This window comes from Agrilus planipennis, unplaced genomic scaffold (genome assembly GCF_000699045.2).
Source record: "Agrilus planipennis isolate EAB-ADULT unplaced genomic scaffold, Apla_2.0 scaffold3, whole genome shotgun sequence".
In the NCBI taxonomy this organism is placed as follows: Eukaryota; Metazoa; Arthropoda; class Insecta; order Coleoptera; family Buprestidae; genus Agrilus; species Agrilus planipennis.
Window position 1 is genome coordinate 683,465 of NW_020442460.1, and position 22,187 is coordinate 705,651.

Genomic DNA, 22,187 nt, shown 5'->3' on the forward strand with positions numbered 1-22,187 from the left:
GATTTTAGGTATGTAGGAAGTCAGGACGGAAGGATCATTAGGGATATAAAGCAGAGGATAGCGCAGGGTCGAGTCGCCTTCAATAACAAGAAGTCACATTTATGCTCGCGAACAGTTAATTTAGAAATTCGAAAAAGATTGTTAAAAGTGTATGTTTGGAGCGCGGCATTGTACGAGTGCGAAACATGAACGGTGGGCGCTGCGGAAATGTTTAGAAGCTTCCGAAATGTGGTGTTACAAGCGAATGATGAGGATACCGTGGATAGAGAAGGTTAGAAATGAAGTGATTTAGAAAGAATAGGAGAACAGAGGACTCTATAGAAGTCAATAACAAATAGACGAGATAGGACACCTTCTTAGGCTTGAAGGTTTAGTTAGAGACATTTTAGAAGCAGGAACGGGAGTTAGGAAGGGTAGAGGTAGACTTAGATAAGATTACTGTTCGTAAATAGTTAAGGATGTGAGATGTTTTAGTTTTAGGGAAATGCGAAGATTAGCTCAGGATAGGAAAGAGTGGAGTGTGTGGAGTGCGTGTCCAATCAGTCTTAGGACTGACGACCTTATGATGATGATGGTGATTAAACGGAGTGAGAATTGAAAAACTGACTATTTTTCAATAAGAGCTGGCTGGAAACTCGCAAAATACAATAAATGAGGCATTAATGAGAATTAATTTAATAAGCATGTAAATAGATAAGCGAAATGTCTATAAATTAAGATTTGCAAGATCTTAATGTTCAATTTTCAATAATAAAGGAATCAATTATAAACATGTTTCATTTACTTATATGTACGTGCTTTTCTATAGGCTTTTAATAAATAAAAAGGTTTTGTTTTGCCCTTGCACTGGTTTGTTCAGGAGCGTTAAGGGAATACCGCCAGTTACATTTTTATTTCGCGATGATTTATATTGGTATTAGGACACTCCAAGCTAACCTTTTGATTTGTTCTATACAATAATAATAGAGTCAGCTCGGTAAATGGGACTCTAGGGGGTGATATTTCAAATAGGGGGAGCGTCCCTACTCAATTTACCGCTACATTATAGGAGCGCGTTGGTTAAGTTACAGCAGCAGCCGTTCCCGGTGAACTTGTTGTTGAAGGTGCTGCNAGTAATCGAAGCTGTAAATGGTTATTTTGAGGAGCTTGACGAATCAGTCTATAGAGATGGCATTAATAGACTGGAACACCGCTATGAGAAATGTATCAGCCTTGGAGGAGATTATGTTGAGAAATAAAAAAAAAAAATTTTTAAAAACCTTGTTTTTCTTGGTCAGGCCGGAAACTTATCAATCCACCCTCGTAAAGCAGAGGATAGCGCAAGGTCGTGTCGCCTTTAATAAAAAGAAGTCACTTCTATACTCGAGTACGGTCAATTTAGAAATTCTAAAAAGGTTGTTAAATGTGTATGTTTGGAGCACGATACTGTACGGCTGCGAAACATGAACAGTGGGCGCTGCGGAAAAGAAAAGTTTAGAAGCGTCCGAAATGTGATGATGAGGATACCGTGGATAGAGAAGGTTAGAAATGAAGAGATTTAGAAGGAATAGTAGAACAGAGGACTCTATGGAAGTCAATAAGAATCAGGTGAGATAGATTGGTAGGACACCTTATCAGGCACGAAGGTCAAGTCAGAAACATATTACAGGCAGAAACGGGAGTTAGGAGGGGTGGAGGTAGACTTAGATTAGATTACTGTTCGTAAATAGTTGTCGATGTGGGATGTTCTAGTTTTAGGGAAATACGAAGATTAGTTCAGGATAGGAATAGTGGAGGTGCGTGTCCAACCAGCCTTAGGATTAATAATGTCTTACCAGTTGTTTAAATGGGTTAACCATTTTAAACATTTTTGGTCGCTAAATTGGAGGCAAATTAACTATTTAAACTCACCGCTACCCTGCTTTCCTTAAGGTCAAGTCTCATCGCCAGAGCCTCTCTCATGAACACATCGGGATAATGACTAGCCATGAAGGCTCTTTCGAGTTCTTCCAGTTGCCAGCTGTTAAAGTTTGTCCGGCTTCTTCTCCTTTTGGCAGCCGCACTTTCCGAATCTCCTCCTTCTCCACTACTCGTACCACCACCTGAAACAATTTGTATTCCGTAAACGTTTAGGCTGTTAGTCCAATTTTGATTTTATTGCACGGACTATCTAAATTGTAATTGAAATTGTAAGGATGTTAATCAACGTGCACGAGTTTCATGTGCTTGACCTATTGTCCGTGATGTTGGACAATATTACTAAACAGTTTAAAATAGCACGTGGAAATGGAACTGGAACAAATTGATATTTGCAGTTGGCACAAATGGTCCGTTTTCACAAACGCTGTGGTTTAATGATAATGACAAAGCAATGGTCTCGCGATACTGATTCGATTTCCATTAATCAGTGGAATTAAGCATTATTATGGTGGTGGAAAATGGCCTTTGAACTAAACATGTAATGTCTGTTATTAGTACGTCTTTTTAGGAAGTAAATCTATTGTATCTTTATCAAAAATGCTGTAAGGCGTTCTAGGAATTACACAGGGTGTAACATAAATAAGTGCCGAGCTTGCAGGAGGCGATAGAGTACTAGAAAACATGAAAATTAAGTAAATATTTGTGTGTCCGAAGGTTCATCGTTTTCGAGAAGAACGTTGAAACTACAGGTAAATTCAATTCCGGCCCTGGTTGAGAAATACGGCCAGCAACGTTCCACTCAATTAGCTGGTGATTACCAGCATCATTGTAGTATTTGATGTGTATTCTTTTGCTCATGTATTGTTTGTTTGTTAGATTAGATTATGTGTGACGCAGGGTGTTTATGTTGATAGTCAACCTTTAGTACCTTAGACGTTCAATTATTGACAATGATTACATTTTCCATCGAAGTAGCTGCAGAGCTTATATTTCACTATGCTATTTGGTAGACATCTATGTTGCCCACTCACGCACAGGAGTGGCTTCGGCTAGTAAATTATTGTGATTTTCTTAAAAAAAAATTGCCCAATGTGTAATTCACTAATTGTTTGATGTCCAATATGAAATTGCTNAGGACTGACGACCTTATGATGATGATGATTAAACGGAGTGAAAATTGAAAAGCTGACAGTTTTTCAACAAGAGCTGGCTGGAAACTCGCAATAAATAAGGCATTAATGAGAACATACAATTAATTTAATAAGTATGTAAATAGATAAGCAAAATGTCTTTAAAACAGATTCCTAAAAATTAAGATTTGCAAGATTTGAAAATCTTAATGTTCAATCTTCAATAATAAAGAAATCAATTATAAATTGAGTACAAGTGTTTCATGTTTCATTTACTTATATGTACGTGCTTTTCTATAGGCTTTTAATAAATAAAAAGGTTTTGTTTTGCCCTTGCACTGGTTTGTTCAGAAGCGTTAAGGGAATACCGCCAGTTACATTTTTATTTCGCGATGATTTATATTGGTATTAGGACACTCCAAGCTAACCTTTTGATTTGTTCTATACAATAATAATAGAGTCAGCTCGGTAAATGGGACTCTAGGGGGTGATATTTCAAATAGGGGGAGCGTCCCTACTCAATTTACCGCTACATTATAGGAGCGCGTTGGTTAAGTTACAGCAGCAGCCGTTCCCGGTGAACTTGTTGTTGAAGGTGCTGCTGCTGCTGCTGCTGTTGATGATGCTGGTGCTTGTGGAGATGGTGGTACGTATTTATACGTTTCTGCCTGTGACTCGACGACATCGCCCCAGTAATGCATACTTTCAACGGGCATCAAACATTATTAGGTTAGGATTAGTGTTAAGCTAATAAAATACGGGGCACGTTCGCACATCCGATTTCTTCGCTCTCGTTACGTTTGCGGCTTCGAATAAAGCATGAAGCTCCTAATTCCCGGATTATGTGATAACGATGGTACAACGATTTGCTCTTTTATTTGAATGGAAATGGGGATCTCTCGGTTTACGTAAAAAGTATGTTAAACAGATTGATAACGATATTACCGTTACATATAGATTCCATTTTTCCCTTTATCACAATTACAGCCAAAAAAACACTACGATTACAGAGATGACAGATGACGAGTGGTTTTTCCTGACCTGTCTTCTTTTTTTAATTTTATTAAATGATAGCTACCGAATGATATTAAAATATTTAATTTTTTTTTACCGTTGACTAATTGATTTGAGGGACAGAGTGTGAGGCGATTATAATTTTCTACACAAAAAAAGATAAATTTTAATTTACAAAGTGTACCACCAGAGGCTCTTCTCTTTTTTGCTCGTTTAAGTCAATCATTCCATGACTTGCAATTATTCCTTCTTAGGCGACTTGATGTAAATGTATGATAATGAAATACACCTGCTACACGTTTTGCAGTTTCTTGCCTTGATGCATGTTAATTTTCTATATTTTTGTGGCACATAACACCATTAGCATATCGTTTCGCATTATTGTAAATAGATATCGGTTATTAATAGATGTCAATAAAAAAAGGTCGGCCTTAGGAATGATTAAAATTAATAATTTTTAACAGTAACGGTTTACAGGATTGTAGTAATCGACATCTTATTATAATTTATTAATGTTCGTTCGTAAAAGCATACTTTTTACTAATGGGCCGATACGGAAATGATATTTTCGCCGCCGACTACAATTCGACTAATGGAAATATTTAAATTGATCTCCGTGTATTTTATACAGGATGCTCTATTCAAATCGTCGCAGAAAAGAAAGAAAAAGGTCGTTTTTTGAGAAACATTTAAAATTTCTCTAGCTTTTCCGACTCATAATAATAGAAAGTAGTCCCTAACAATATGGTAACAATTGAAAAGGTGTAATAGCTGTTACTGACAACAATTGAAAAAGGAAAATGGCCGCCAACGGCAACAATACAGCAACAATTGAAAAAGGATAATGGCCGCCAACGGCAACAATACAGCAACAATTGAGAAGTGTAATGGCTGCCAACGGCAACAATAGCACAATGATGGCCGACAATTAAGAGCAAGGATAAACGTAGAGTTGATGCCCTGTTGAAATGACATTTAATTTTTTCTCTTTGATTTTTATGTAAAAGAACTTGTTGATGATTTATAACAACAATCTAAGTAATATTTAGTTTTTGTTATATTGTTTTGAGTTGTTAACAAAACTAATTTTTTACCAATAGGTTATGTTTGAAGCAATATGATACTGTAATTTTAATTTAAGGTGTAAGGCAAATTAATAAAATGANTAATTATTTCTCTTTGATTTTTATGTAAAAGAACTTGTTGATGATTTATAACAACAATCTAAGTAATATTTAGTTTTTGTTATATTGTTTTGAGTTGTTAACAAAACTAATTTTTTACCAATAGGTTATGTTTGAAGCAATATGATACTGTAATTTTAATTTAAGGTGTAAGGCAAATTAATAAAATGACTTATTGTTAACCATTTAAAATACATCATCCTTATAACAACTTCTAATTGAGTTCTGATCAAATATTCCCTAGGGAACTAAAATTCTTTCATTGGATATCATGCAGGAGAGGTGAAGAGTACGGAAATTAAAGTGTCAAACTAACTTTTTTTGGTTAAAAACTGTACATTCTTTGTCAATAGTTATGAAACACTACCTATTGTTAGCAATAAGTATCTATACATGATTTCTTGCATGACTGGTGGTGAATTACGGGAACTGATTATGGTGTGCTGATGGGAGCTAACAAGTTCGAAATCGCTATCCATAACTGATTGTTTCTAATATAATTTACTGGTTAAGATCCGAAAGCTCTTTAGTTGAAATACAAATTAATAAAATTAAACATGAACACCCCGTATGTGTTGCAGAAGAGAATGTACATTACTAATTTTGTCACTTTTGTCGAAACCGATAAAGTAGTTGGCTTAAACAACGCCATAAATCTAAATTAATGAGGACGGAAGGCAATTTGTTTTTATTAGAGTCGAATCTAAAGACCATTTTCTTGGTCGTTTGTGTATATTACGACGATAGCAGTTTGATACCCGTACGTACACGTATACACCTGTCTTATAACGTGTGTCTAATACGTACATGTACGTTTATCTATGCAAAGTATTCCTACCCTAATTTATTGCGTCGTTGCCGTCATCACGAAAATAAATTCCAGTTGTGGGAACGAGAATTACATCTAATATTGGAAGCTTACAAGTTAAATCAATGAGGAAGCCGAATTGTGAGACCTTCGATTCGTTTTAACACGATAATAAAACCGACTCATTTAATTGAAATGTTTTATTAGAAGAAGAGGCGGTAAACGATTCCCAGCATTCGAATTTAATGTGTTTTTATTAAATACCTTTGTTGTTGTTTCTTTTTCATTTATTAACTAAAAAGAAAAGGTTAGAAGCGTTCGAATTGTGGTGTTACTGGCGAATAATGAGGATACCGTGGATAGAGAAGGTTAGAAATGACGAGGTATTAGAAAGAATAGGACAACAGAGGACTCTATGGAAATCAATAAGGAATAGGCGAGATAGGTCGGTAGGACACCTTCTCAGGCATGAAGGTCTAGTCAGAGACATATTAGAGGCAGAAACAGGAGTTAGGAGGAGTAGAGGTAGACGTAGATTAGATTACTGTTCGCAAATAGTTAAGGACGTGGGTTGTTCTAGTTTTAGGGAAATGCGAAGATTAGCTCAGGATAGTAGAGTGGAGGTGCGTGTCCAACCAGTCTTGGGACTGAAGACCTTATGATGATGGTTAATTAATTAAACTTTCAATCTTAGGAAGTTGCTATCAGCTAAAACCTATTATAACTACAATCACATGTACAATTCTAAGAGTAGATGTGTCCAACTAAAAAATTGGTTGAGTGAAACCTTCAGGAATCTAAAAAGGTGTGTGTTGCGGGACAAACAACCGAAGTAAAATGTACTTGCACGAAGCTTTTGAATGTTTCATTCCTATCGGCTGCTAATGCTGTTGGGCGGCCAGTTCGTCCGCCGTGGGGATGGGCGGGTGGTGATTGTGGCGAGAAAGATAGGACGGATCAAATGTAGGCAGGAGAGAAGTGAAAGATTATCTGTGAAATATTATCTAGAAAAGTTTCGAAGTGTTCGAAATATGGTGTTACAGGCGAATGATGAGGATACCATGGATACAGTTAGAAATGAAGAGGTATTAGAAAGAGTAGGAGAACAGAGAATTCTATCTGAATTAATAAGAAATATACGAGATAGATTGGTAGGACACCTTCTCAGTCAGGAAAGTCTAGTCAGAGACATATTGGGGGCAGAAACGGGAGTTAGAAAGGTTAGAGGTAGACCTAGATTAGTTTACTGTTCGCAAATAGTTAGAATGTGGGTTTTTCTAGTTTTAGGGAAATGCGAAGATTAGTTCAGAATAGTAGAGTGGAGGTGCGTGTCCAACCGGTCTTAGGACTGACGACCTTATGATGATGTTGATTATTACTGATTCAGCACGTGCCTAATAAGTAATTCAAGGAAGCCACAGAAAAATTTGAACCATTAAGGGAGATGGACGGAAATTGAATCAGTTTCCTGCCCAATGCAAAGCTATGGTCTAAATCAAGCCCAAGCATCGCATTATAAGATGTTTTGTTTCAAAGGAGCCATTTACCTTAGTGAAGATATTCATCATAGCTGAAAAAGTTATCTAACGAAAGAAAACCACAGAAATTGATTTATAAATGGAAATAGTAATAGCTAGGTGAAAGGCTAGATAAACTGCAAACCTCTAATTGTGTCTGTGATTCTATTAACCATGAATTTACAACATGCACTAAAAATATATTATTAATACAGTATTCGAACATGATCCAAAACAAGGATTACTGCGGATCGCGTGACAGAATCCTTCGAGTTGGCGGCAGAGTCTTGAGTGACAAACAAAATAACGATGAATTTGTAACGATATTAATATAATAAAGTCGTTTATGGCAGCAAATTGAATCCAAATTTTATGTGAAAATCTTGTTCTTGATTGATTTTATAATGTTATGTACCTGCCTACAAGTTGTTCCAATACTTTCGGTTGAATTGCTAAGGGTTGAGAAATAAAACAGAATTGCATTTACCAAGATACGCAAAACAATTTGCATTTTAATCGAAACGAAAGCGGACTAAGTATAAGTGTGACCATATATGTTTTACTAATAATAATAAACTATTTGAATATGATTTGCTTTCAATTCGACAAATAAACAAACCAAAGGCACTTTGGCTGATTGAAATTCATAAATACCTAATAAGCATAAATAAAAGCTCGAATGCATTTTAAAGGCTAATAAGAAAGCTACACGTGTACTTTGCAAATTTCGTTATTTAATTTAAATCAATTACACTTGAGTTAATATGTGGGCAAAATATTTCGCGTTTAATAAGTTTATTAGAGGCACTATATAACTTTCTAGTGTTAATTATGTACAGGAAAGCCAACAAGAGCAGAACATACGACATAAAGTATTATTAGAATAAGACTTCAAAAGAGTGACATCGAATTCTTCAAAAAAAGGCAAATAGATAAAGTGCAGCTATTAACTCAGCTTATACAGACTTCAGAACATTGACAGCTGATGCTAGAAGATCCACCCGTTCACATGAGCATTTAAAAATCTTTGAGCATGAACCAAAGTTTAAAGTAAATTCATTGTCAGTTTCACATTTAAAGAAAGAATTGTCTCCTAATTAGTACAATGTTGGTTGGTCTGAATGCAGTTCATTGATCTGTTTGAGCTATATGTTGGCAAATAGGGTTGGAAAAGGTAAACGTGCGGGTTTTCGAAGTAGCGCATAGAAGTGTTTGATGCGGACCACCTGAACAACATAATGGATATTTAAAAAAAATTTCGGGTATTTCATTGCCACCAGCTACTAAAGTTGGTGGGCGGGCAGCCCTCTGGACTACCCGGATATTAGGTCCTCATCTGCCTCCATTAGGAATTGGTGGTGGTAGTTGAAGTCGAAAAATAAGAAGGACGAAATGAAGACAGAAGAGAGTATAAGATTATATGTGGAATATTACTGTCCCAGTATTTTCCTAAGTGATCCAAGGAAAACACCGAAAACTTTGTACTAGGGAAGACAAACCCGGAATCAAATCGGTGTCCCCCATATGCTAAGCAATGATCTAAACCTCGAGGGTATTATATCGTTCAGTATCGGTATGAAGGATACTGCGACGTGCATGAACTAGGGCAAAGGTCGGCAAGCAATTTTAGGTGAGGTCCAGATGTTTTTGAAAATTTTTATCGAGGTCCAGAAGAAACATATTTCTTCCTCCAAAAATTATAAGGGTGACGCTCAAACCTCAAAGATACTTTGTTATTTACAGAAAGATATTTTTTAAATAATTTATTTGACCAATGTACTTTCAAAAAGTTTTTGGCGATCCAGTTTTTGACCATTCTCGGATCGGACATGGACCGCGGTCCGCCAGTTGCCGACCTTTGACCTAGAGGTTCCATTGTGGACCTGTCCTCTTTGGTTAAAGCTTAGATCACTCAGGCAAATGTTTGAGGTAGTAATATTCCACAATAATCTTTCACTCTCTTCCATCAACCGCCATCTACCCATTCCCAGGACTCCTAAAGAGGGACTGAAGTGTGGTTCTCGATCTATTCTCTCTAATTAGTAGTTGGTGAGGATGAACAATCAAAAGCGTTTTGCTTTGCTCAGTTTTAGATTCACGATCAGAGAAATCATTTGGCCGATTGCTTAGTACTTAACCACCGCTAAAAACGGCGGTTTTGCAGAAACACATCAACATCGAGTATGAACAGGAGTACACTAAGTTATTATTAGTAATATATTAATAAAGCAAAGGAAGGAAATTAAAGGACTAGGAAGACCAACACTCGACGTGAACTTTAAAACCAAATTCTGATGAATATGCGATCATGAGTTCTTATCCATAAAATGTTATTGATAATTTAATTTCAATTTCGATTGTGGTCACTTCTTATGTCACTGTGTTCATGTATCTGTGATTAATTACATATTATCAAAAAGACCAAAACTGTTTCCCAATATTATTAATTTGTTTATAACGTTGTGTTTTAATGAGATCATAATATATTGTCAGTTTTATCAATAAAACTCATTGTCTTGTCTTTCTTTGTTTGTTATCGAAGGCTTAAACTTCCTAGAAAAACTGAATTTGTTACACATGTTGGATCATCTAAAAATAGATCCCGACCAACAAGAATGAATTGATTCGATTTATTTTTATCTCAAATCGTAAGTAATATGTCTTGCATCCGAAGTATTTTAGTTCACATCGGCCCTGATAATTTTTAATTCTATTATCGTTACAATTAATGAATAACAATCGATATCAGCCTGAAGAGAGTTCAGCATCTGTTCGGTACCGATTTTTGAGTATTGTCTACAAATAAGCTTGTCAGCTGAACTAATCGCTATTTATAACATTATTTAATTTATATTACTTTGAAACATCTCATTACAAGCAGGCGCGCTATCTAAAATATGTCATTATGAAACGAATCATTTGCCATTATTATTAATTAATCATTTTAATTAAACGGGGAATACTAACAAGCGAAAGCAGATAAGCCTATATTTTCTGCTCCGTTCACTGATTATCCTGTTTATGTAAAGTTGAAATGGATTTGCAATTATTCTGTTCTTGCATCCTCATTTGTTGAAAAATCAGATCAGTTACATGGACTTCATACGAATCATTGCGGATGTCCATTCAAAGAAAACTGCGCAGGTAATCCAAATAACTTTACGCTTAATGTCGTCAAAATATTATTTTGATGACGAGTTAGTAGCAGAGAAAAACAGCGGAAAGTCTTGTACTAACCAATACTTAGATTAATTTTTGTCTAGAGCAGATTTCTAATGAATCAATACGCAAAGGACTTTCTGAAGGTGAACAGTAATAAGAGATAGTGAAAATGTATGGGATATGTGAGATTTTTGATCGGGTAATTTTCCGTGATGGAGCATATTGATGAGTATGTAAAGGGAATGACGAAGATACGCAGAACATTCAATTTCCCAATTACAATAAACAAGAGAATACCATTTGGGTTATCTATGGTTGGTTTCTTAAAGATTTTCCAGTTTTCATTGTAGTTACATCCAAAATTTGGTGCATTTGTGACCAAGACTGCTCTCTGATCGTTCGTGGATGGGAATTTTTCATATTAAAGTATTAAAAAAAAACAATTACTTTATCAAGGCTACCTATTAACTGGGACTCACGTTTGACAGTTTCCATAAATTACTCACCAAGAACCAAATCCCTGATAACTAACTTTTACTCTCTGAGAGGAATTTTGATTCTAATTCTCTATTAGTAAACAATAAGGAACGACAATAAAACATTGAGAAAAGTGGTATATATGAAATTAAACGTAAAGATTGTGATTCTACATATGTAGGTCAAACGGGTCGTTCAATAAAAACTCGTTTGGTTGAACATCAAAAAACAATAGCACAACACTCAAAAAATACAAATTTAGTAAACCATTTCATACAAAACAAACGTACATAAGATATAAATAATTTCAAATTGCTACATACACAAAGTAAAGGAAAATGAATGGATTTATTAGAAATACTAGAAATCACAAGAGCAAACAACAATAACAAAATTTTATTGAATGACCAAATAGATTTTGGGGTAACCCCATTATTAAAAGCTGTTACCGAGCGGCATGGCCTAGAGGTCTAGACCATTGCTTAGCATTCGGGAGGACGCCGGTTCGATTCCGGGTCCGTCTGCCTTGATCCAAGTTTTTCTCTGATTTCCTTGGATCACTTAGGCAAATGCTGAGGCAGTAATATTCCACAGATAATCTTTCACTCTCTTCTGTCTTCATTTNTAAGTTAATTTACAGTATAACTCTTTGATAATGGAATAACAGCCGAAACATATGTTAGAGCATTAAATATTAAATAAAAATAGTGAAACAAAACCAAGTGCTGTTATTTCATGAATTATTTTGAAAAATGTTTCACCAAGAGTTTAGCCAAGTTACAATTAATATCACTAATTGATTGTTCGATTTACAAATAAACTAATTATTGGTCAATTATTTTCTTGTTAGATCCTTGTACAAATTCTTAATACGTGTTTTTATGCTTATTACAGATATTTCCAATATCAGTATTACATTACCATCAATTCCCTTCCACAAAAGAATGTTCTTGTTCTTGCTGATATACGGAATAACAAAGATTGATATTCCATTCAATTCTGCGTTCCTTATTTTGCTGCCTCCTTATTTGCAATAACTTTGTTGTAATCTTTTAATGCCAATAAAGCAGACAAAAGTGATTGTATCGGTTAAGCTCTGTTTTGAAACTATTTGGATATTTATTCATGCATGAACAACTCCGTCCAGCAATTTAATCGATTCTAATTGAAGTGCATTTGTATTTGCACTCCTACACAATTACAGTAATGCTACTAATGAGAGTGAAACGTACCTGCATATTATCTACTCAGTTGGTTAGGTAAAGAAGCACGTGTTGGGAATTGGATTTGCATTTTAAAAGAATGGACCCAGAAGAACATGATTATGTACCTACGATCTTTACAAAGCAAGAAGGGAAAAAAGTTAAACAGAATAAAAACAGTTAATGTGTAATTAAGTATTTAGTCTTTCTTGTGATACGTCGTATGTTTTTAGAACGGAGCCATAGGGAAGAGGGCATTAACTAAAGGGATCTTTAACCTAATAAATTTGACAGTTACTACACGTCTTTCGGGAAAAATCGGTCTTGTTAAGTTGATGTTGTAGAGTTAATAAGTAATATGTTGATAGGTTTCCCGTAAAACTCCAGTTGATGCTACAGTGCTATTGAAACATTGAAATACAATATATTTCATATTTATGATGTTTTATCGGTATTTGTGGTAAACTTCAGGTTTGGAACATTTACGTAAAGGGCTCCAATAAATTCAAAAAGTTATTACCTATGCTTTTGCTATATTTTCTTGACTCTTATTAATCCTATATTTGTTACTTCCATACAATCATATGGTCACAAATCAATATTTTTTTTTGACGTTGTATGAGCTGCAAAGTAGAGAAGTAAATCTTAGGGAGGGAGTCAGATAGGGATGCACACTGTCACCACTACTTCTTAATCTATACATGGAAGACGCTATTAACATCATCAAAGACAGTACAAGATAGATATACAGGAGCAAAAGATTAGTATGCTTAGATTTGCAGATGATATAGAAGTATTAGCATCTAGCAAGGAGGAGTTAGAGATAGTTTTAAATAAAATGGAAGCGGCATTGACTAAACATTATTGTATGAACATAAATAGAAGTAAAACAAAAGTTCTGGTATGTAAGGAAAGGTAAAGTTAGGAAAGAGCGAATATAAAGATAGGAGACGAATAATTAGAAGAAGTGGCTGATTTTAGATACCTAGGAAGTCAGATAAGTGAGGATGGAAGGAGTAGTAGGGATAGCGCAGCGTCGTGTCGCCTTTAATAAAAACAAGTCACTTCTATCCTTGCGATCGGTTAATCTAGAAATTCGAAAAAGAATGTTAAAGGTGTATGTAACATGGACGGTGGGCGCGACGGAAAAGAAAAGGTTAGAAGAGTTCGAAATGTGGTGTTACAGGCGAAAGATGAGGATACTGCGGATAGAGAAGGTTAGAAAGAATAATATAACAGAGACTCTATGGAAGTCAATAAGAAATAGACGAGATATGTTGGTAGGACACCTTCTCAGGAATGAAGGCCTAGTCAGAGATATATTATAGGCAGGAATATGAGTTAAGAGGAGTAGAGGTAGGCCTAGATTAGATTACTGTTCGCAAACAGTTAAGGATGTGGGTTGTTCTAGTTTTAGAGAAATGTGAAGATTAGCTGAGGATAGGAAAGAGTGGAGATGCGTGACCAACCAGTCGTAGGAATGACGACCTCATGATGATGATATTAGAATCAGAAACAGCAGTTAGGAGGTGTAGAGGTAGACTAAGATTGGAATACTGTTCACAAATAGTTAAGGATGTGGAATGTTCTAGTTTTAGGGAAATGCGAAGATAGGATCAGGATATTGAAAATAAAAATAATATTGCATTTGTTGTTTCGTTCTACCTTCACCATCAGACACTTCACCGTTACCGTTGATGCTACCGGTCAACTTATGCTTACTCGTGATGATAATTTCATGGATCATTTTCGATGAAAACTAGCGATTGTTAGAAGGCCAGCGTCAATAGTTCAAAACATTATAGTCGTATAAAGGGTTAAAATTCTTTTACGTCCTTGAAGTTAATTTTTTTTAATCATATTTAGGACGGGAGTCGTGAAGCAAACTCCAAGGCAAGTTTCACCAGGTATGAAGATTGGCTGCATCTGGTGAGGATTTACGATCAGTTAACGGATTGTTGATTCGGTTTACGATTAGCATTAATTGCGTTAAGTAAAAGGCATATGCATATAAGTAGATAAGTAAGTTATGCAGCGTGCACCTAGTAGAGGTGTCATTTTTTGAGGCGGTTCAAGTTCATTCCGATTAATTAAGTGTAACAAGCAAGGTTTCCTTTTTGGAACGTAGCAGCACAAAAGCGAGCAGCAATTTATTTGAGCAATTTTTCGCGGAAATATATAACAACAGGTGTAATAGTTTAAATTAATTCACTAATGTACGGGTACGCGATATGAACACACACACACATATGTATACATAAATGTGCACTGGGTACATGCATGGCAATCACGATTTCCTTAATTAATTGAAATTGCATACATTGCTTTCTAGAAAGTGTGCGTACTCGTAATAGTTTAATCATTGTGTAAATAAATTAATGTACTTGGGCAGGTGGGATTTTCTTATGCATAATTCAATTAATTTTAATGAAATTCTGCCGTGAGTTTTCAGTGGCCTTTGATACTTACAGTGGATATTTTATAGTTAACACAATGTAGTACATCTCGTAATTATAACGAGAAGAACAAAGAGCGAGTTGTATCTTTTATTGGTTTTATTAACTTGTTAGCAATAAGCACAAGAAGGTTATATTAAAATCGTGTGCTTTTGTTTTCTTTCATTTTATTTTATTAATAAGCGTTTTACACACCACTAGAAACACTTGAAATTACACACATCAAATACTTTTGGCATTTATATACATAAAAGTGGCATTAAAGTGAACTCGACCAAGAGTCTCTTCAACAATTAGAAAAGGAAGATAGTGTGAAGATAGATGAAGTAGGTTATCTCATAATGAGAGAAGAGTTCCATGTAGCATTAAAAAACTTAAAGAATAATACCAGGTATAGATGGGGGAAATTTTAAAACATGCAGGACAAGAGGTTAGATATTGTATGTTTAAGCCAGTTAGTCACATTTACGAGACGGGGAAAGTCCCGGAGGAATGGAACGTGGTGGTAACCATACCTAAAAAGAGAGGCGCGGATAGGTGCAAGACATTTAGAACAATTGGCTTAACTTCCCAAAAAAAAATCTTAACTAGGATTGTATAGAGAAGGATGGAAAAAAGGGCGGAAGAACTATGAGGGGAAGATCAATTTCGGTTTAGAACTAATAGAGGCTGACGGGAGGCCATTCTAGTTTTACGGGTAACAATAGAGAAGACATTATTAAAGACAGTACAACTGTAGGGTTAGATATAGTCTTAGGACTGACGAGCTTATGATAATGATGATCGAGATCTATTCTTATCAAAAAATAAATATAATTTTAGAATAAAAGAATAAATTTCATGTAAAAAAGCATATAAAATTACTGTGTCTAACTAGAGTGGTTCATGCTTAAATAGTCCCTGTATTGACCTTTAGATGACTAATTAATGCCCGAGTGAAGAGCTAGCCTTATTATTACATCACCTCTGCAAGCGCGAGCGAGTTGTTACAGTAACGGTGACGTCAGCACCTAATTTGCAGGCTTATCGCTCCTGACCTGTCCCCGAAAACGGGAAGAAATTACAGCGGATCGACCAGACTACTGCAGCAGTATTGCTTAGTAAATTTGTTGATGATCAGTTTTGTGGTGTCGTGTTGGTGCTTCTTCGCAAGTCTGGGGGATGTTTTTTATTATACATACGCACAAGTACTTAAATGTTCATATTGTTGGTCACATTCTCAGGCAAATATTTTTAAGGATATTCGGGGGCATACTGTACCTAAGTCTGAGATTAGTTGTTCCAGTTTTTTTTGCAACTCTTTACTTGTTTTTAATGGTACAGTGGAAGAATTTTCATTTGTTGTCGCTCATTGATGAGCGCTAAATTGTGGAGTTCTACGCTAAGGTCCTTCACTCCTCCTTTTTCCATCGCTAATGTAGTTTTATCAATATTCTATGTTCAGTATGTTGTTTGGTATTAATAAAATATTAAAACTCTATAAAACGAATATTATCAGTTGCGATAAGCGATGATGGCGCCCCGTGATGAACCTGACCTTTCAACGGGTCGATTGCGATACATCACAAAAATTTTAACTCTTATACGGTTAATTATTATTGCCTATTTTCAATGGAAAGAGGAAATTAGATGTATCCTGCATCTAAAGGTGGATAGCGATCTGATTGGTACCTGTACAAAGGATGCTGCTATAACAGGAAACTGAAACAATTGTCTATGAAGCATGAAGAATAAGAAGGTATTGTGGTTAATGGCTGTTGAAGAGAAGTTTTCAATGATTATAGATCATAAATATATAAATTGGTAACATTTGTAACAGTACAGACTGATGAGATGGAAAGAAATATGTATAGCAGGAAGGAATAGCATTCCATTGTTTTTAGTCTAGGAATATATTAAAGGAATAATACTTTTTGCAGCCACAATAGAAGTCAAGAAGGATTCCCAGTAATCATTGACAAAGTTTTTGGCCAAAAGTAACAAAACTAATCTTGAATGAGTCTAACAAAATTAATAGGAATGTGTGATGAGCCAAAAATCCTTTTTGTTAGTATCTAATGGTCTGTTGTGTATGAAGTATGAAGTTACAGTTTATTTTACACTCCATCAGTCATTTGAATGTAGTTTCCGGCTTCTATTGAAAACTCACTTAATAACAATAAGTAAATATTGAAGTAGTGTTAAAAATTTTGAACACTGGGATCACAGTGTAGGCGCTCCCCAAAATTCCTTCAACAAATAATATTTAAAAGAGTACAGCTTCAAACAACTTATCGATTATTGAGATCAGAAGAGTTTAGAGCTGAGGATAAGACTTGAGCACTAACTTGATGCATGTTTCTCATGGTATCAACGATTCATATTCTTAAACTTTTCATCTTTATTAGTACCAAGATAATTGTGTCAGGGTATGACCGATGTTGATAAAGATTAGCAGGTAACTGAAAAGGGATCGAAGGGAAGTCATTTCAGTTACTAATTCTTCCTTAAGAGTATCAATCAAAATCATAAGGTATTAGTCAGTGGTAGAAAAGGTTTGAAATGAAGAGGTATTCGAAAGAATAGGAGAACAGAGGACTCTGTGGAAGTCAATAAAAAATAGGCGAGATAGGTTGGTAGGACACCTTCTTAGGCATGAAGGTCTAGTCAGAGACATATTAGAGGCAGAAACAGCAGTAAGGAGGGGTAGAGGTAGACCTAGATTAGATTACTCTTCGCAAATAGTTAAGGATGTGGGTTGCTCTAGTTTTAGGGAAATGCGAAGTTTAGCTCAGGATAGGAAAGAGTGGAGGTACGTGTCCAACCAGTCTTAGGACTGATGACCTTATGATGATGATGATGATGAGTCAGTCCTAAGACTAGTTGGACACGCACCTCCATTCTTTCCTACCGTGAGCTAATCTTGTCTCACATCCTTAACTATTTGCGAACAGTAATCTAATCTAGGTCTACCTCTTGTTCTCCTAGCCTCTTTTCTGTTTTTAATATGCCTGATAAGGTGTCCTACCAACCTATTTCGGCTACTTCTTATTCACTTCTATAGAGTCCATCGAAAAGTTACACGTTATGATCCATTTTGGACATTCTTTTTTGAACGTTGGGATCCTTGATCATCATAGTGTAGGCGCTCCACAGTATCCATACTTCGAAAGTTCCGTTCCGGTCTCCTTGGGAATTGATTTTCATATTTCACAATTTTTTCTTGCATGGTCTGGGTATAGGTAATTGACTGATGAAGTTCATAATAAATAGATACTGAATTTAAACCAATGAATGATTGAAGTCTTATCTGAATGATGATATTTTAATCATAGTTCATGCCGCACAAGAAGATCCATTTTCGTTTTGTGGATGCGATTCTTTCCAGTAGAGTCTTTGATTTGATTTTGAGTATCGTGTGTAAAAGTGTTTTCTAATTTTAACGTCTCTTAGTCATAATTATTGCATTATCTGTATTACCTGTTAGTATTATATAAACTATCCATAGCAATAATGGACTTTCTGATGTTAAAGTGGATTGCTGACATTAACGTTTCCGCTTGCAAAAGGGTTTATATTCACGCATTTATATTAGTCATTTACAATAAGTGGCATGGAGGTTGCTGGAGAAACGCGGATTTTTATCAAATTCCACTCCACACTAATCCTTCTTTATGACAACATTCGGAACGAATTTTTAAGCGCAGACTGGAGGTGCTTCGGTGTCCTTTAATTAAACCATGCAATGTAAAATTGAACATCTGCAGTTATAGCTGGTTAATCCACAATTGTGAATATTAAAGATTGCAATGACGATCTTACCGATACTACATATGGACGCATGGACGAGTAACGAAATCATATTGGATAATAATGTCTCAGTCTTATCTAATCCACGTAAATGTGTTGACTCTTGCAATTAATAATAAACGGTTATTTACGTAAGTATAAGCTATTAGCATCAGTTACCATTATGGCAGTAATGATATTCTGTCTTCGGTACTCACAAATCTAGGATGTTCTATTATCCCTGATGTAATTATTCCCAATGTACGCATAAGTCAATAAAAGCTATAGTGGATTACTATCAGGTCACCACTGAAGATGTTATCAGCGAAAAGCTGCTAATGTTCGGAAGAGATAAAACGGTAGAATAACCCAATGAAAATATTAGATAAAACTAATTGGACATTTGAATAAGATATACCGTTATTCTTTAAATATGATGAAGACGAAACAAAATAAGGAAAATACAGGACTGCAGCATATATTGGATAGGACATTACTGTCCTTTGTACTACCAAGAGGTATAAAGACGGCAACGTTATCATTGAAAATGTGTTCATTTGTGTTATCTATAATCGATTTTAAATATCACTTGAATTAGTGTCAAAAATGCCCAAATTGGGTAGGTTTACATATTTGGTATTATAAGTCGTCAGTACCAAGACTAGTTGGAAACGCACCTCCACTCTATCCTTTTCTAAGCTAATCTTCGCTATTCCTCAAAACAAGTACAACCCACATCCTTAACTATTTGCGAACAGTAATCTAATCTAGGTCTACCTCTATCCCTCCTAACTCTTGTTTCTGCCTCTAATATGTCTGTGACTAGACCTTCATGCCTGAGAAGATGTCCTACCAGCCTATCTCGCCTATTTCTTATAGACCTCTATACTGTTCCACACTGTATTCTCGAATTCTTACTAATATGTCTTTATTTCTAACCTTCTCTATCCACGGTATCTTCATCATTCTCCGGTAATATGACATTTTCGAATTTCTAATTTGAAGATGTATTTTATTTTATTTTATTTTTTGGCGTTATAGGTACAAAGAATAAAAACTATTTCCATTGGTGCATAGGTACTTGAATAGGCATATCATTAATCGAATGACCTCGTACTGGTTAACAAGACAATAACTTTTTGTCATTCAGATGGACTTCTGGATATAGATCATTTTGGTAATTGGATAGTTCGTTGAATGGCTTATTTAGGTAGCGGAAAATCTTCAACTGAAGTAGAGAGCAATATGAACTCCAGATGAGTTTTACACTCAAGTTGCCATGGGAATATGACCTGGAGCAAGCGCATAGTATGCTTCTAAGATGAATGAGAGACTAGACAATTCGGACCGTAATCCAATATAACTAACGTGGATAGTGGTATAAACTAAAACACATTTTTACATGCATTATAGTTAATAATATTTAAAACACTATTCCCGTCTCTTGCTTTTCACCTATTGCCTCCCGAATCTCTCCCATGTGTCCATAAACGTTCATGGGAATCTCAGCTCATGTACCATCCTCATGCAACGTCTTTTCCAACCGTGTCTGGTCGCATACCAGAACATGAATTATTAACAATTTTGTTATTCTTATTTGATTGCTGATACAATAATTGAAACTGCCAATTAGTGATTGTGGCTCTTATTGATCTCCTTCATTTTGCAAATTAATTTATGAATACCTATGATTCTTAGTACATTCCGTGTGTATGTAACTACACCAAAATCGGTGTGGTATGCGATTATAGTAGGTAATTATGCTACTATTAATCAAAAAATTAAGAGGAAAGAGTTGAGAGTTGAAATAAGACGAAGTATTTGAGTGACGAAACTTGAGATCGACAGTTTCCGTTATGAACGGTGTGACGAGAAGAATCATTATCTTCCGGTGGCGATATGCTTTGTGATTCATGAAAAGAATGAGGCAATTAGGAAGGATGAAGGTGTATTTAAGATGATGCCTTTGTGATATCAACAATCCTTTCATTTCAAGGTCACTATATTTGATGCCGATAAAATCAAAGAATAAACAGAAAACAGAGGGATATGTACATCAATAGTATGAGATGATGTTGCCATTCCAGAAAATTGACTGAAGATTTACGAAGATTAACGAGTATGTATAAATGAAATATGATCAAAATCAGACCTAATGGTGACGGTAGGGTCTACTGACTTTACATATACCATTGATTCAATCATTTATTCTTGGAGATCAAGAATATTGCAATAGTATTTGGCTAGCGTCGACACTTCTTGAGACCGGGGGATTTGTAGATCTGAAGTTTCATTCCAGTTATTAGAGTTGTAATGTCGTTGAATGATTTAAAATTGCCTTTTTTGGTACTGACCTTTTCCTGCATGAGACTCATTCCCGCTATCTTCCGAGGGTGGTCCTGGAGGTGCTCGGAGCTGTCCAGCTAATCCATGAGGGTACCGTGGTCTCCCCAGTGGAGCAAAGGTGCCCGGATGCATGCTCAAAAGGCTTGCTGCAGCCCCCGGAAATTGTAGTAATGGTGCCCAAGGGGGGCGGGGAGTGAGATGAGCGGCTGCCGCCGCATAAAGTTGCAATGGGGGTGGCAACACTCCCGACTCAAGCACCATTATTCTATTAGTTGTTCGAATCACTTTGGTTACTGAATTGAACGATATGATTAAATTTAACTTGTCACATTCACTATAATGTCCACATTGTCATTTCGGTTGGTACAAAAATGATTGTCAGTGGTCCATGATGGTTGTTGCACTGATGTTCCACGTGAGAAAGTAATGTTCCTTAGCTTCTTCCATTCATCAGACCAATGTTACATAATTTTATCAGCATTAACGTTTTGAAGAGTCTACAGAAAACTAATTTCCAATAAATCAATTTGACGCTCAAGTTAATAAATATTCATTGATGGGTTACGGAAAATGAATTATATTTTGAGAAGCTTTGGTTCGACAAACTCTTCAGTGTTCAAAATCCGACGGAGGTCACTCTTCCGTTGAATAGATGGAGGAGTTCCACAAAATCATGTAAGGAAGCATACGGAATTCGATGGATTCTCAGGATGTGAAGCACTATTCGACTCATTGCGATTATCTCAAATTGTGAAATAAATAGTTTTGAGATTTCTATGACTTGGTTGCTACCAAGGAACTTTACTTTTCGATGTCAGTCGCACATCCGCAAGCACATAATCGGGGGAAAAGCTCTTGATCGGTTGTCAAGTGTTAGGATGCTTTATTGAAACAGTTTTGTACTGGACCTACGCACATCAACTTGTAGCACAGAATCACTATTCTCTCACTCAAATGTTATCCAGCATAGGTCTAGAGGTTCACTAAGCATGCAGGCGCGAATAGATGGATAGAGGGCGTTGCACTGAAAGCTGTCTGTTTCCAGAGAATCCGATTGGTTGATTTCGGTCCCGCCTTACGAGTTGGTCCTGCCTACGCCACTGAATCTCATTAGAGAGCTTTAGTGTGATGCCAATATGTTTTGTTATTTATTATTTCTGGCTTGATGCTCGTTTTTTTGCTTTGGTTGCTCTTTCCTTTTAATTATTTTGTGATGGATACGTT

General features: G+C 35.8%; 1 protein-coding gene across 1 annotated transcript in view; it reads right to left on the minus strand.

The window, feature by feature from the left end:
- The window catches only part of LOC108737846 (homeobox protein unc-4), a 37,975-nt gene extending 16,031 nt beyond the window's left edge, over positions 1–21,944 (minus strand). The window contains exons 1-2 of the mRNA XM_018470974.2: positions 20,972–21,944; positions 1,891–2,081 (exon numbers count right to left, since the gene is read on the minus strand). Coding sequence (XP_018326476.1) covers positions 1,891–2,081; positions 20,972–21,224 — 444 coding nt within the window. The 5' untranslated portion in view covers positions 21,225–21,944. The remainder of the gene's footprint in view (positions 1–1,890; positions 2,082–20,971) is intronic.
- Between the last annotated feature and the right edge of the window lie 243 nt (positions 21,945–22,187).